Genomic DNA, 17,548 nt, shown 5'->3' with positions numbered 1-17,548 from the left:
TTCAACGAATATTTCTCGTCTGTGTTTACTGAGGAGAAAATGGTGGTTGTTCAATAGATAAGAAGGGAACAAGTAGAGATGTTTTGGAGGACCACCATATTAAGAGGTATTTGCACCCTTCCTGTGCATTAAGGTGGATCAATCCCCAGGTCCTGACCAAATGCATCCTCTGACTTTGTGTAAAGCTAGACAAGAAATGTGGAGATATTTGTGTCATTGTTTGCCACGGTGAAGTGGTTCTTGAACTCTGGAAGGTGGCTAATTTTGTTCCATTATATAAGAAGGGTAGTAAGGGCGAGCTAGGGAACTACAAGCTGGTCAACCTGACATCAGTAGTAGGGAATTAACTGGAGGGAACTCCGAAGGAGCATTTGGTTAGACAGAAACTGATTAGAGGGAATCAGCCTTGTTTTGTACATTGGAAGCCATGCTTGACAAACCTGTCCAAGCTCTTTGAAGAGATAACTAGAGTTAGGCAGTGGATGTTGGCTGTTTGGACCATTGCAAAACCTTTGACAATGTCCTGCATGGTCTATTAAGTTATGTTGAGTGGAATCCAGGGAGAACTTGTTAGGTAGATTCAGAATTTGCTCGGAGGTATGAAGCAGAGGGTGCTGGTTGAGAGCTGTTTCTTCAAATGGAGGCTTGTGTTTAGTAGTGTGCTACAGGAGTTGGTGTTGGGACCTTTGTTATTTATTATTAATATAAATGATTTGAATGTATATGCAAAAGGCTTGATCTGTAAGTTTGCGGATGACAAAATTCGGATGTGATGTTGACAGTGAAGACCATTATCATAGATTTCAGGAAGATCTTGGTCAGTTAGGAAAATGGAATGAGGAGAAGCAGATGGATTCAATACAGATGAGTGTGAGGTGATGCACTTTGGAAAGTTAAACAAGCATAGGACTAATACTGTGACAGACATCCCACCCTGAAAAAACTCATTTCAGGGAGGTAGCACCCCCGCTCCCTGTTTCCCCATATACCTCCCCCCTCTACCCCCGGTCGACCTCCAAGGGCGTATGTAATACTTTAGTGATTTTGTCTAATCTGTAAACCAAGTTGGATATATACAGAAAATATGACAATAAAATATGTACTTATATTTATTCTATTACAACTTTAAGCAAGTCTACAGGGAGTTTGGCCTCATCACGTAGGACATCAATAGAGTAGCTCCTTAGCAGCTAGCCAGCTAGTTTAAATAATGTTAGCTATGCTAATGAACGAATGACACCTGTTAAACTCACCTCAACATGTCTTTTACAGTCTTAACCCACCATGGGCAATAGAAAAGTCACTGTTGCAAACAGTGCAGCGAGAAACACTGTCATTATTTTTGAGGTCGACTGTAAAGCCCACCCACAGAGAAAACTGATAGGTCTACTTAGCACGAAGAGAGACCAATCAGGAGGCCCTCCCCCTCTCCCCCCTCTCAAAAATCGATTTTGGGGAGATTGTATATAATTTCCAGGTGTCAGAGAGCAGCTATCAATATGCGGGAGACTTCCGGGGGAGATGTGATATCTGCTATGAATGGTAGGGCACTAGGTAAAGGAACAGAAGGACATGTGAATGCAAGTGCATAGTTTGTTGAGAGCAGCATCACAGGTAGGCAGGGAGGTGAAAAAGCACACTGGTCTTCATCAGTCAGAACTCAGAGTATAGGAGTTTGGGATATTATGTAGTAGTTGCATAAGTTGTTGTATAGAGTAATGGGGATGCTGCAAGTGGCAGAAGTTGCCTTCCTAGAAAATGGTCCATATTGTGATTTTCCATAAATGCCATTTGCGCATGCATCAAGAAACACAAGTTGAAAAAAAACCTTTATTTAGTTACTTTTTTTCCCACATCTGTTACATAAGGATAGTGAAATGTGAATTCTGTAAGGGTGAATTTACATGAATAGCCATAATGGGTTGTCTGTGTTCCCAGATGTATGAAAGTAACATCAGAAGATAAGATTAAGAGGCAATGAATCATGAGTTGGAAGGTTTTGCTGGACTACTAATTGGACCACTAGCAGAGTATTAAGAAAAGTGCTAGTCAACTTATTACAAGAGGAATAGAAAAGTGTCTTTGCAGGAGTCAGTTTAAAGAAAATTCATGGGAAAGTTGCTAGGATTGAACAATGTTAGTGGCAAGAGATTGGGTTAACTGAGATTATTTTGTTTGGAACAAAATTGGCCAAACAGAAATCAACTGAGCTTTGTAAACAATGAACATGAAAGACTTCAGAAATCAATTACTAGGAGGCATAGAGCAGAGTTGGGAGGAAAAGTTTCTCTTGCAAAACATAGTGAAGATCTGAAAGGATAGTAGAGGCAAAAACCCTTACTACATTTTAAAGATTACTTGGATGAGCATTTGAGCCATAACCAAAATAGACAGTAGTGGGAGTGGTCTAAAAACCCCTAGTTGTTATTGACCTCACAGATTAAGTGGTCCATCTCTGTGCCATAGGTCTATATTAATATGATTTGGCGCACATTGTCCAAATCTGATGATGTTACAACTGAAATATCAGCTTATCTGTTCACTCTACTGATGCTATTTGACACGCTGTGTCTTACCATTATTTCTTGTTTCATTTTGGTTTTGCATCTTCCAATATTTTGTCTATTGCTGTTGATAATCCTTATTTTTCCAGGGCATGCATTTATATTGTAGTGAAGAAGCTGAGCTACCCATCATTGTAAAATATTGAAAAATAAGTAATGTTTAATTATTGGAATAATAATTTATAGGCTGTGTAAAGATTAAAACATAGAAAATAGAACATAGACAGGTACATCTCAGGAACTGGCCTTACAGCCCACGGTGTTGTGCCATTCTAATTAAGCTAATGATGACTAATTATTTGAATACCTTCTGCCTGCACATGGTCCATATTCCTCCATTCTCTGCACGTTCATGTCCCTATCTAAGAATCTTGGACACCTCTATCATCTCTGTCTCCACCAAAGTTCAAAGAAATTTATTAACGAAGTAGATATATGTCACCATATACAACCCTGAGATTGATTTTCTTAATCTTCTACTCAATAAATCACCACAACTCCTAACAACACATTCCAGTCATTCAGTCCTTTTATAAAAACTTGCCCCATATATCTCCTTTAAACTTACCCCTAACTTTAAATACATATCCTCTAGTAACAGACATTTCAACCCCAGGGGAGAGGATACCAGCTATATATGCTTTTCTCAACCTTATAAAATTCTCTCAGATCACCCCCTAGCCCCACTGCTCCAGAAAAAACAACCTTAGTTTCTCCAACTTGTCATAGCACCCCATCTCTAATCCAGGCAGCGTACTGGAACATCTAGTCTTAGAATTTTTTTGGCACATTTAGTTTCAAAATTGAATGCAAGCTACTTTTGCTCGTATTGGATGTTATACAACTCGGAAAATATTGAAAAGACACTTTTCCAGGATTGTAAATATGCTTGTGAGACATTTATCTGCATTTTTGGCCATTACTCTGTGATATCTACCTGATAGCAACTTGGTAATATTTAACATGCTGACTGTCACACGCACTAGTTTGGAATACCACTGTGGGATAAATTACTGTACAGAAGTATTAAATTTCTTTGTGTGGGCTTTAGCCAATGCTTGATCACATAGTTGCCTGTATCTTCTAAGTATATGACTCAAATAGTTTCCATAGTTTTGAACCCTTGAATCTTGATCATTGCAGTTCATTATAATCAATGTCATTTTTGCTGATTTCTTCTATGACAAAATTCCTTTTCCTGCTTCTGTCAACCCCAAGACAGAATGCCTTGATTTAACCTGGCATTTCTTCCCAATGTCCTAATAAGATCCCTTGTTGAAAAATCTCCAGGACTCTCTCCATCTATTCTTCTCATTACAGGAGGCATGTGCCCACTTGATAAATAAAATCATGGCAGAAATCACAGAGCAACCCGCTGATGAAAAAGACACACCTGATACTAGCTTTCTTCCATGCTCTTCATTTGACGGGATTGAACCTCATGTCGCTCTGGTAATTGATGGAAAGACTTTAGAATTTATATTGCATGAGAGTCTGCAAGATGCATTTCTGGAACTTATTAAAAGATGCCGTGCTGTTATATGCTGCAGATCGACACCATTGCAGAAGAGCAAGGTGGTCCATCTGGTGCGGGATAAGCTGAAAGTCATGACTCTAGCAATAGGTAAATAAAAGTCTTTGTGATCCTTTGAGTTCCCTGCATTGAATAGTCATTTTTGTTATAGTAACCTTTTGAAAGAGTATTTAAAAGATAGCAATGTGAAAGATACACTGTAACACGGAGTAACTGAATACAAAGCAAAATTTGAACTTTCCAAACTGTGGATAAATCATTGAACAGGCAGTTCTCTTCAAGGAATGAGGATATTACACTTACTTACCCCTCCCTTTATCTAGTAAAATATAAAATCAGTATAGTTGTATCTAATGTACAGTGTTGACCTGATTTTGATGTGTGTGTGTGTACGTGTGATAGATATATATAAAAATAATTGAGCCTTTACTCTATCTCGTCTAATCCTGTGTACATACTCTCTGCCTTTTAGCCTTTCATACATCCTGTTGCCCAATAAATGCACTTTTACCGGTCACCTCAGTCACTATATTCTACTGCATTTACTCTTGAAATGCTGGCGTGTTTATTTTCCATCGGGAAGTAGGTGGTTGTAGTCTAGAAACTTATTACCTGGTATCTTGATGCTCTCAGTCTCTGGAGGCAGTTTGTCGACCTGGTGCTAATAATAGCTGGTCCTCAACATGATCCCAGACGGTCAGTCGGATCCCTGGGGAGTGAGAAATCCATCCTGTTGTAGTTTATGTGCTATTTTGATATAAAATCAACTTGTGGTTGTTCTATCTCCTGATGGTCAAGTTCGGTCCATAATATTTTGTGCTTTGTTTTCATTGGAAATATGTTGGGTAAAATAACATTCTTAATAAAAAAAAGTGTTGCATATTAATGTGCAATATCTTTGTATGTTAACTTATCAAAAGCATATTTTAGAGAAAGCCATGGCTAAGTACAATGAATATTAACCATCTTTGGAATGTTTGTGTGTTTCATGTTTTTCCTCTGAAGTATGTCTTGACATAAAGGTTAGAATATTGTCATTATCTCTTTTTCTTGAAAAAGAAAGAAATGCCAATGAAAGGGGTTTACCTTGGTCTGATGTCCTTGCATTTGGCCACTGAATTGCTTTTTAGGTCTCTCATCATTACTTTATTAATTAAATGTAATTGCTGCGAGAATAATTTTGTGTGTGTATGTGTACAGTTCAACCTTTCTCAAATGTAGGTGTTGGGAGGAAATTAATTATGCAGCTTTCTTTATGCATCTATTTTCCATATTGCCAAAGAATGAATGTGTTTATCTTTTGAAAGCAATGAACCCACTTTCTGAAGTTATTCTCCCACATATCACTGGATACTTTCCCATGTTAGACATGAATGAAGAGGCAACTTAATTCCAAGTCACTGTTATAGTTGTATTCACTCTCATCAGGGTTTTGTGCAAGACCAATTTAGCATGTGTCTTTTTGTTACCTTTTTCATCACTTTGTAAGCAGAGAAGGCTTTAACCAACCTCTAAAATAAATACTCTACATTTGTCTACAGTCCTTTTTTTATATTTTTACATAAAAATCCTACATGGAGACCTCCTGAGCCTAAATTGTCCCGTTCCCTGTTGTCGCTCTCTATTGAGGAGATGTTAAGGCTACTTTTGAAATACTGCACAATTACTATCATAGTAAATGGATCCATGTCAAAGGTATAAACTACCACAATGACCAATGACCAATAATTTTTTTTAACCAAATAATACAGAGAAGCTGTTGTTTCATTTTTCATGTTTGCTCAGCTGAGGGGCTTGGGTACACACTGTATCTGATCGTTCAGCTTTATGCATACGCGGTTGCAACCCCATTTATTTGAATGGATTCGCAGCCTTCATTTAACAGGTAATTGCTCTTTATTTTACTTCAATTTATTTTGTGTTTGCAGTCCTTACTCTGCTGTATTTCAAAGCTTGTTATTGAATTTATCCATCCTTTACTCCTCAGGGCAAATACATGTTGAAATCTGATTTCAGACATCTCTTAAATCCCCCAGTGCCTTATCTTGGCTGACTTTTCCTTTGCCTAGTATATATAGTTCACAATATCCATCTCTATACCTACACTATCAGTCCAAGGGTTGAATGTTTTGCCAAGGTAGTAATGTACCCTGCTGCCTCACACTTGCATTCCAAATTTTAATGCTCCAAAATAGTTTTTATTTCAACAGCAGTATTTTTAAAGAGAACCATCTAAATGAAAAGAGCTGAGACATAACCTGATGTGTGGTAAATGAAATTGTCTGAGATATATATTTTTTAATGTGACTAGGTCATGATAAATACTCTTCCTTTTCTTCACCCTTTCAGCAAATATATCTGTTTAATGGAGTATTGCTGTTTTAAACTCACTGATTTTTCTTTTCATCCTCTGTTTTAAATGGGCACTATTGTGTATTTTTGATGCAGGTGATGGTGCCAATGATGTTAGTATGATTCAGCTAGCTGATGTTGGAATAGGAATCTCTGGTCAGGAAGGAATGCAGGTAAAATACTTAAATACATGTTCTTGTGTGGCTTAATATAACTAGCATATATCAATGTGAGAAAAATACTACAGACTTTGTTATGGTGTTTATCTTAAAGAATAAGTTAATGTGTAATCTTGTACTCTAATAGAGTGCATGGTGTATGTCACAGTTATTTTTCAAAGATTTATTTTTTCCCATCAATAATTGAATAGCTTTCATTTCATTTAAGGTTACAAAAATGTTAGAAATATTCAGCATATCAAGAAGTACCTCTGGAGAAATGAACAGTATTAATGCTGCAGTACAATGACCTGTAATCACTGAGGCATTGAGTCAGAATGTGCTGACATTCAGTCAGACCTACTACTCAAGTAAGAACAGGAAGGCAGATTATTATCTAAATGGAGTCAAGTTAGGAAAAGGGGAAGTACAACGAGATCTAGGTGTTCTTGTACATCAGTCACTGAAAGCAAGCATGCAAGTACAGCAGGCAATGAAGAAAGCTATTGGCATGCTGGCCTTTATAACAAGGGGAATTGAGTACAAGAGCAAAGAGGTCCTTCTGCAGCTGTGCAGGGCCCTGGGGAGACCACACCTAGAGTACTGTGTGCAGTTTTGGTCTCCAGACTTGAGGAAGGATATTCTTGCTATTGAGGGAGTGCAGCGTAGGTTCACAAGGTTAATTCCCGGGATGGCAGGACTGTCATATGTTGAAAGATTGGAGCAACTGGGCTTGTATACTCTGGAATTTAGAAGGCTGAGGGGGGATCTTATTGAAACATATAAGATTATTAAGGGCAAACAACAGGAATTCTGCAGATGCTGGAAATTCAAGCAACACACATCAAAGTTGCTGGTGAACGCAGCAGGCCAAGCAGCATCTGTAGGAAGAGGTATAGTCGACGTTTCAGGCCGAGACCCTTCGTCAGGACTAACTGAAGGAAGAGTGAGTAAGGGATTTGAAAGTTGGAGGGGGAGGGGGAGATCCAAAATGATAGGAGAAGACAGGAGGGGGAGGGATGGAGCCAAGAGCTGGACAGGTGATTGGCAAAAGGGGATACGAGAGGATCATGGGACAGGAGATCTGGGAAGAAAGACAAGGGGGGGGGGGGACCCAGAGGATGGGCAAGACGTATATTCAGAGGGACAGAGGGAGAAAAAGGAGAGGGAGAGAAAGAATGTGTGCATAAAAATAAGTAACAGATGGGGTACGAGGGGGAGGTGGGGCCTAGCGGAAGTTAGAGAAGTCGATGTTCATGCCATCAGGTTGGAGGCTACCCAGACGGAATATAAGGTGTTGTTCCTCCAACCTGAGTGTGGCTTTATCTTTACAGTAGAGGAGGCCGTGGATAGACATGTCAGAATGGGAATGGGATGTGGAATTAAAATGTGTGGCCACTGGGAGATCCTGCTTTCTCTGGCGGACAGAGCGTAGATGTTCAGCAAAGCGGTCTCCCAGTCTGCGTCGGGTCTCGCCAATATATAAAAGGCCACATCGGGAGCACCGGATGCAGTATATCACCCCAGTCAACTCACAAGTGAAGTGTTGCCTCACCTGGAAGGACTGTTTGGGGCCCTGAATGGTGGTAAGGGAGGAAGTGTAAGGGCATGTATAGCACTTGTTCCGCTTACACGGATAAGTGCCAGGAGGGAGATCAGTGGGGAGGGATGGGGTGGACGAGTGGACAAGGGAGTTGTGTAGGGAGCGATCCCTGCGGAATGCAGAGAGAAGGGGGGGGGAGGGAAAGATGTGCTTAGTGGTGGGATCCCGTTGGAGGTGGCGGAAGTTACGGAGAATAATATGTTGGACCCGGAGGCTGGTGGGGTGGTAGGTGAGGACCAGGGGAACCCTATTCCTAGTGGGGTGGCGGGAGGATGGAGTGAGAGCAGATGTACGTGAAATGGGGGAGATGCGTTTAAGAGCAGAGTTGATAGTGGAGGAAGGGAAGCCCCTTTCTTTAAAAAATGAAGACATCTCCCTCGTCCTAGAATGAAAAGCCTCATCCTGAGAGCAGATGCGGCGGAGACGGAGGAATTGCGAGAAGGGGATGGCGTTTTTGCAAGAGACAGGGTGAGAAGAGGAATAGTCCAGATAGCTGTGAGATTATTAAGGGATTGGACACGCTGGAGGCAGGAAGCATGTTCCCGCTGATGGGTGAGTCCAGAACCAGAGGCCACAGTTTAAGAATAAGGGGTAGACCATTTAGAGCGGAGTTGAGGAAAAAGTTTTTCACCCAGGGAGTGGTGGATATATGGAATGCTCTGCCCCAGAAGGCTGTGGAGGCTAAGTCTCTGGATGCTTTCAAGAAAGAGATGGATATAGCTCTTAAAGATAGCGGAATCAAAGGTTATGGGGATAAGGCAGGAACTGGATACTGATCGTGGATGATCAGCCATGATCACAGTGAATGGCGGTGCTGGCTCGAAGGCCCGAATGGCCTACTCCTGCACCTATTGTCTGTTGTCTATTGTCGAGTTGACATTGGGCCAGTGCCATGTTTTCATTGTGTTGCTGAGCTGAGAGTCGTATCCACTTTGTGTCTCGCATGTCAGTTGTATGTCTCCCAAGTGTAAGCCCCATTTGGTTAAATAGATTTGATGACCTTCACATTAATTTCAATATAAATTTATATTTGCATTAACTAAAGCTGGTTCATATTTTTAAATACAGTATAACTATGCATCATGATTTTCACCACCTTTCAAATCCCTCTAATCACTGTAAGATATTTGGAAGCAGTGAAAATGCCCTCAGAGCAGTGTGTGATTGTACCTTAGCTGCCATTGTCTGAGGCCCAGCTGTGACACATAGCTATGAACCCAGCAGTGCCTTAAGAGGCACAGAACAAGCTCAAGTAGGATCACCATGACTTGAACCAATGACTCTGTCCGCCTGATGCTGCCTGACCTGTGATGAATTTATATATTTAATGAGATACAGCTTGGAACAGGCCCTTCTAGTCCCTTGAGCTACATTGCCTAGCAATCCCCCGACTTAATCCTAGCCCAATCATGGGACAATTTACAATGACCAATTAACCTACCAACTGGTACGTCTTTGGATTGTGGGAGGAAACCAGAGTACTTGGAAGAAACTCGCCCGGTCACGGAGAGAACATACAAACTCCTTACAAGCAGTGGCAAGAATTGAACCTAGGTCTCTTGTACTGTATAACGCTGTGCTAACCACTACACTACTGTGCAGCATTCATTGTGTTTTATTTTGGACTAACATCACCTGTAGTGTTTTGTTTTTTCTCCACATCTCCTTGCCAGGTTTATAAACTGGTTCTTCCACTGGCATTTTCATCACCCTATCTGGAAAGCTTCAAAATGAGTTAAAGCCAAAAATGGCAGCCTTTCATTTAAATGGCACACTAAAATTTAAGGAAGCTCTAACATTAATACTTGTGCACAATATTTGCGTTGTTTAATTTATAATGTTAACACCTATTTTTGCTTTCAGAACTTCTTACAAGAGCATTATGGTCCAGGTCTTACCGAGTAGTAATTAGGTCACTCAAAGAATCCCTAATAGTACAAAAAGGAACTTTTGCCAGTTTATAGTTCCTTTCCTGCTAAAAACATAAGTGGTCATGGTTTGAAAAATAATGCTTGCATCTGACCTCAAAGGAAGCTGTCTGCAAAGACTGGGCAACACTTGTAGCATGTGTTTCTCTTTTCTGCTATTATTTACTGCTGGATTTCAGTAACAGGAATCCTTGCCAACCTGCAACAAGACATCGTGCTGAGTTCCCATTCCCATTAAAGAACAATCACACAGCAAATCAGGGTTTAAAATGCATAATCTTTAGCAAATATTTTGAACATTTAAAATAAAAGTAATGTAAATTTACATTTATATTAACTGAAGTTGATTCATATGTTTTAAAATTATCCATTACGATCTTTCTTCCTCCTTTCAGATGTCTCCAATGACCTTAAGATATTTTGAAGCAGTGAAAATGGACACTATACCTTCATTACACAAAAAAAACATACTCATTATATTAGTGTAGAAGCTGAAATATCAACACGGCTCTTTAAACATTTTTTTCATTTTAAAACCCATTTACAAATGTATATTTAACTGGGCAACTGTAGTTCACAGTTTCCTAGTCATAACTTGCAGCTTAATACACTAGTTAAATCTCACTCGCACATGCAGCTAACTGAAATTTTCAAGGGTTTTTACAATAGGAATTGGGGGAAAGGGCAACAATTACTGTTTCAGATCTGAATTCTGACCAAAGGTTATGGACCCAACTACTAACTGGTTTCTCATTTTTTGGAGATGCTGCCTAACCTGCTAAGATGTCTTCCCCAGTATTTTCTGGCTTTGTTTTACATTTCCAGCATTTGCAGTGTATTTGGTTTTAATTTGCGACACGAATATTTGTTTCCTACCTGATATTTCCAGCAGTCCATCAATTTCCCAAAGTTAAATGAAGCACAATTAGTGGAAGAACAGGGAATTACAGCACTTTCAAATTCTGTGTTTGAATCCATGTTGTAAAAATTGCTCCCAGTTTGGTAGTATCTTCATTAATGTAAAATATACATCTGAGGGACCATCTAGATATGAGCATCAGTTTAAGTTTCAAGTAACACTTCGTCCCTAGAAGTTTGGCATTCTGGTGTTCTGGTTCATATTCAAACAAATACCCTGTTGTTTGAATTTTGTACTGTTTATCAGTTTCTTTTGTATTTATTGACTGAATTGATAAATATTTATGACTTTCATTGTGTTGCAGGCAGTAATGTCCAGTGACTTTGCAATTTCTCGATTTAAGCATTTAAAGAAATTGCTGCTTGTTCATGGTCACTGGTGCTACATCCGTCTTGCAAATATGATCATTTACTTCTTCTATAAGAATGTGGTAAGTGTAATGACAGGTACTGGTGTTAGGATAGCAGCTTTTCGTTTATTAAATTTTAAAAAATCACCAAGCGGGGCCTCAGGTAGTTGGAGGGGAAATGGATTAACAGGTGTTATTAATAAACCAGCAGTTTTTGAAAAATAATGAAGGTAGAAAACCATGATTTTGTGCTCGTTTTAGATATTGCAATTTCATAGTGAATCTGTGTAAAACTCTGTGTCTCTGATAGATTTATTTTGCTTTGATTTTCCCCTCCTTCAGGCTTACGTAAATCTCCTGTTTTGGTACCAGTTCTTCTGTGGATTCTCTGGTACCTCTATGATTGATTATTGGATTCTCATCTTCTTCAATCTTCTCTTCACCTCTGTTCCACCAATTGTCTATGGTATCCTGGATAAAGATGTTTCTGCAGAAACGTTGCTCCAACTCCCAGAACTTTACACAAGTGGCCAACGCTCTGAGGTATTAAAGTTTAATGGACAAACTATTTGAGAGTTTTGGTTTCCATGTCTTCAGTCGTGGCAGTTTGCTCCATTCATTCCTGGCTTAACTGGATGTAAACCTCATGGCCATTCATAAAGTTGAAAGTCGGAAAACAGAGGATTTCTGATGATGCATGCAGTTATAAAGTGCTGACTAATCCCATTCAAATTGTTTGGTAAGATATGAATCAATGGAAGCAAACTGAAAATAGAGTCTTAGAGAACTACAGCACAGAAACAGGACGTATGGCCCAACTAGTCCATGTCAAACGATTGTTCTGCCTCGTCCCATTGAAACTTGCACCTGGCATAGTTCTCCATCCCCACCACCCCCCCATCCATGTGCTCATCAAAGCTCCAAGTTCAACTTTATTGTCATTCAACCATATATGTGTATACCGTCAAACGAGACAACGTTCCTCCAGACCAAGGGTGCACATTGCATATAACTCAACTACATAACATATAATGTAATATTATAAAAAATTATTAAATAATGTGCATATATGATGCATTTAAAAAGGTAAACAGTATAATGTGACTGGCGCTTCATACATGATGGGACCTGGGTGGTGGCAGAGAAGTTCAGTAGTCTTATGGCCTGGGGAAGAAGCTGTTTCCCATTCTAACGGTTCTTACCCTAATTCTACATTACATCCTGCCTAATGGTAAGGAGTCAAAGAGATTGTTGGATGGGTGGGAGGGATTATTGACAATGCTAAGAGCCCTGAGTATTCAACACTTGATAGCTGTCACTAATGGGTGGAAGAGAGACTCCACTGATCCTCAGCAGTCCTCGCAATCCTTTGTAAGGACTTGCAGTTCCTGTACCAGACGTTGATGCAGCTGGTCAAGATGCTCTCGATGGTGCTCCTGTAAAAATTAGTTAAAATGGGTGGTGGAGGGGAGCCTCACTCACTTCAATCTTCTCAGGAAGTGGAGATGCTGCTGCGCTTTCCTGACCAAAGAGGTATTATGAATTTCTCTTAAATGTTGAAATCAAACCCGCATTCACTTCTGCTGGCAGCTCGTTCAATGCTGACACCACTCTCTGAGTAAAGAAGTTCCCCCTCATGTTCCCCTTGAACATTTCACCTTTCACCCTTAACCTATGAGCTCTAGTTCTAATCTCACCCAACCTCAGTGAAAAAAGGGCTCCTTGCATTTACCCTATCCTCCACTAAACATATCTTTACCTCCCTCCCCTCCACTTTCCACAGGGACCGCTTCCTCCACAAGTCCCTCACCCATTCGTCCCTCCCCACTAATCTCCATCCCGGCACTTATCCCTGCAAACAACCTAAGTGCTACACCTCTAACTTCACTAATGGCTACAATGTCATAATTCCACATGCAGATCCATGCTGTATGCTCATCTGCGTTACCTAGAACACTCCTTGCATTGAAATGGATGCAACTCCAAACATTCTTCCCACCATGCTCAAAATTTCAATTCCAGTCTTTGCATATAGGCTTAACATCTTTCCCCACAACCATTTCACTATCTGCCCTGCTACTTGGGTTCCTAATCACTTTTAACTCTAGTTTAAGCCCGACAGGGCAGCACATGCAAACATTCCTGCGAGGATATTAATGCCCCTCCAGTTCAGGTGCAAACTGCCTTAATTGTACAGGTCTGCCTTCCCTGGAAGTGAACCCAGTGATCCAAAAATTTGAAGCCCTCTTTCCTGCACCATATCCTTGGCCATGTGTTAATTTGTATTTTCTTCCTATCTCTGGCCTCGCTAGCATGTGGCAGGGTTAGCAATCCTGAGATCACAAACATTGAGGTGCTGTCCTTCAAGTTAGCACTTAATTCCCTGAAAAGACACGCACAAAATGCTGGAGGAACTCAGCAGGCCAGGCAGCATATATGGAAAAGAGTATAGTCAATCTGAAACGTCAATTGTACTCTTTTCCGTAGATGCTGCCTGGCTTGCTGAGTTCCACCAGCATTTTGTGTGTGTTGATTGGATTTCCAGCATATAGAGATTTCCTCATGTTGTTACTTAATTCCCTGAAGTTGCTTTCTAATACTTTGTCACCTTTCCTACATATGACATTAGTACCGATATATTACCAAGACTTCTGGCTGCTCACCTTCCCATTTTAATAATGCTACGACCCAATCTGAGATGTCCCTTGCACTGGCACCTGAGAGGTAACATGTCATATGGAAATCTTGTTCTCATTCACAGAAACTCTTTCCCTGTCCATTCCCTTAACCAATAAACGCTCTATCACTACAGCTTTCCTCTTCTCCCTCCTTCTCTTGTGAGCCTGAGGCATAGACACAGATTCAGTGCCAGACACCTGTGGCTTTCTTCTGCTAGCTCATACTCCCAACAGTATCTAAAGTGGCATATTTGTTATTGAGGAATGGCTACAGAAATACTCTGCACTGGCTGCCTGTCCCCTTCCCTTCCCTCCTGAAGGTCACCCAATTACCTGCATCCTGCACCTCAGGTGTAACTATGTCCCTGTATCGCCTATCAATCAACCCGTCAGCCTCCTGAATGACCTGGAGTTAATCCAGCTCCATTTCCAGTTCCTATAAGGAGCTGCAACTGGATGCACTTCCTGCAGGTGTAGTCGTCAGCAACACTGGAGATCTCCCTGACTTCCCACATCCCACAAGAAGAACATTCCACTACCTTGCCTGGTATTCCTACTGCTTTAACTGTTCAAGAAAAAAGGAGGAAAGAAAGAAAGAAGGTTACCTGAAAAAGTCTACCTACACCTTTCAGCTCTTCATGTGGAAGTCTCACTGAGCTAAAGACTCAAGTTCCCCACTCACACTATGGTCACTCTACTTAAACTTAACAACTTCTTATTGGCCCTTGCCAAGTGCATAGTTACCCCCGATTTTTGGCACACAGAATGCCCCAGCCAGCCCTGATGGCTTTTTCAAAAACTCATTCCCACAATGCACAATCCAATGGCTCCTCACGATCTCTGTCACATAGAATGTGCAGACTGGCCCCGCTGGCTTTTTCCAAAAAAACTTGCTCCCACAATGCGCAATTCAACAGCTAGGTATAAGCAATAGACGGTGTAGTTTTTGTAAAGAGGAAGCTAAGATCTTGACTCTGATCCAGAAATCATCACAGAGCAACAATTAACAATGCAGACGCTGATGAACAATACCAGCTAATGGTAGTCAGCCATGGGGCAGAGGCTGCATTGAGTTTTGGTCGGTCTGGACTGTAGATGTATTTATCCTGTAGGGAAATGGCCAAGCTCTCGAAGCAGAGCTGAAAAAAGAAACAATCACTCTGGTCAGAGATGGATTACAAAGGAAGTTTGAAAAGCATGGTCATAAGGTTTGGGAGAGGAGGAGAATACTTTTGACCCCTAAAAATATGGGGTCACTGTTGGGAATGTATAAGCTGACCTGGTTGCAAACTATTCACTTAAAAAAAAACAAACACAATAATTGATCTGCTCTCTAAGGGAATGACAGTTAATTATTATAATGAGGTCAGAAGCTCTCTTCCTTTCCACTTCCTACCTCTCCCCCTGCTCTCTTATCCTTCCTCCCTCTGGTATTCAATGTTATAGCTGAAACTTTTCAGTTATTACATTGAATAATTTCACTTGTTATGAAAGGCCTGAGAGAAAAATAATAATTTTATGAAGTTATTTCACAATCAATATATTATCCTGAGGCCTTTTGACAGTTGGACATTATGAAGTTTTTATAAAAGAATAAACTTGTAAAATGTTCATAAGATCATCCTAAAACATTTGTGATCGAAAACTCTGGTTATTCCACTTTGTTTACATCGTGTGCTCTCTTATTTTCCCAAACCATTGGCTATGATTACCATATTATTACCAATTCGAGTATTCTAAATAATGTGGATCTTAAGTCTGTGGAAGGCAATTAAAAAGTTAATGCAAGCATGAAAATTTTAAATATGAAGAGAGTTTCAAACAAAACAGTTGCTCTTTTCACCAGAACAGAATTGATTAAGGGGAGATTTGATTAAAGTAAGTTGTGGAAAACTTTCTACTATGCTTAAGTTGGTAACTGGTAAGCAGAAGTAGAAGATAAAGAGTATAAAGGGACAATTATGAGACAACTTTGGTAATTTTTTTTCACTGAGCTTTCTTTCTGAACAGACAACAAACTTAAAGAGCTACAATTAAGTTGGAATGTGAAGCATGTGAAAGTTTTCAAATTCTTGAGTGTATTATAAAAGACAAGAGGCAACTTTACAGCCCCAGCAACTACCGATCAGGGTTTGATTTCTGCAGTTGTCTGTAACAATTTGTATATTTTGCCCGTTACTGCATGAGATTTTGCCCAGTGCTTCAGTTTCCTTCCACATTCCAAATCTGTATGGTAGGGTTAGTAGGTTGTGGGCATGCTGTGCTGGTGCCGGAGGACTTGCAGGCTGCCCGTAGCACAATCCTTGATAATTTACTTTGACACAAATGATGCATTTCACTGTATGCTTTGATATATATGTGACAAATAGAGATAACCTATATCTTACCTTTACTTGTTCACTGACAGACTGTGTCCCTTTATTGTAGGCCTACTTACCATCAATATTTTGGATCTCTATTCTGGATGCTTTTTATCAAAGTTTCGTTTGCTTCTTTGTTCCATATTTTGTAAGTATATAAGCATGTAGTAGCTATTGTGTTATGTTTTGCTTTTTACATTTTTCATTGAAGAGAACAATTTTCAGGAAATGCAGATATATTTTAACTTTTGGAAAAAGAAAAGATAATGTGATATAAACAAATACCCACTGTGAATATTCAAATCTAAGTTTAGGTTTTTCTCAGAGATGGGGATAGTACTGAGGCATAATCCCACACTAGGGAGTTCACAGGCAACATTCTGTGAACAAGCAAAGTAATTATTAAAAGAACACATTTATTCCTACTTACTTTGATTTTTCTTCCATGTATTTCCTGTGATGCACAAAGGTGTCAGTCTTCATGCTGATTTGGAGATTTGTAGCTGTTCTTTAAAGTCACCAATGTGTTCTTAGCCAGCTATACTGTTGTTACCCTTTCCATGTCAGATGAGTTGGATCTGCTTCCTGATATTGACAATTGATGAGGGTTGATACAGTGCATGGGCTTCATTTTGAGCATGCAGTATGGCCATGCTCCAGAAGGAAAGAGTTTAAATGTAAACACGAGGAAATCTGCAGATGCTGGAATTTCAAACAACACACATAAAAGTTGCTGGTGAACACAGCAGGCCAGGCAGCATCTCTAGCAAGAGGTACAGTCGACGTTTCGGGTCGAGACCCTTCATCATGACTAACTGAAAGAAGAGCTAGTAAGACATTTGAAAGTGGGAGGGGGAGGGGGAGATCCAAAATGATAGGAGAAGACAGGAGGGGGAGGGATGGAGCCAAGAGCTGGACAGGTGATTGGCAAAAGGGATATGAGAGGATCATGGGACAGGAGGCCCAGGGAGAAAGGAAAGGGGGAGGGGGGGAAACCCCAGAGGATGGGCAAGGGGTACAGTGAGAGGGACAGAGGGAGAAAAAGGAGAGAGAGAGAAAAAAAGAATGTGTGTATATAAATAAATAACAGATGGGGTACAAGG

The 17,548-nt window shown here is 40.2% G+C and overlaps 1 protein-coding gene across 5 annotated transcripts in view; it reads left to right on the top strand.

Moving 5' to 3' along the window:
* LOC140195086 (phospholipid-transporting ATPase VD-like) overlaps positions 1-17,548 on the top strand; it is a 198,564-nt gene that overhangs the window by 168,989 nt on the left and 12,027 nt on the right. For all 5 annotated transcript variants that reach the window (XR_011885354.1, XM_072252765.1, XM_072252763.1 and 2 more), the window contains exons 16-20: positions 3,885-4,188; positions 6,547-6,623; positions 11,363-11,488; positions 11,750-11,950; positions 16,513-16,593. Coding sequence is in view for 4 of the 5 variants with exons in the window: in XM_072252765.1 (XP_072108866.1) it covers positions 3,885-4,188; positions 6,547-6,623; positions 11,363-11,488; positions 11,750-11,950; positions 16,513-16,593 (789 nt within the window). In the remaining variant the exon portion in view is untranslated. The remainder of the gene's footprint in view (positions 1-3,884; positions 4,189-6,546; positions 6,624-11,362; positions 11,489-11,749; positions 11,951-16,512; positions 16,594-17,548) is intronic.

The sequence above is a fragment of the Mobula birostris genome, chromosome 3 (assembly GCF_030028105.1).
Source record: "Mobula birostris isolate sMobBir1 chromosome 3, sMobBir1.hap1, whole genome shotgun sequence".
In the NCBI taxonomy this organism is placed as follows: domain Eukaryota; kingdom Metazoa; phylum Chordata; class Chondrichthyes; order Myliobatiformes; family Myliobatidae; genus Mobula; species Mobula birostris.
The sequence above is the reverse complement of the archived record's forward strand: the minus strand, read 5'-3'. Positions and strand labels throughout refer to the sequence as shown.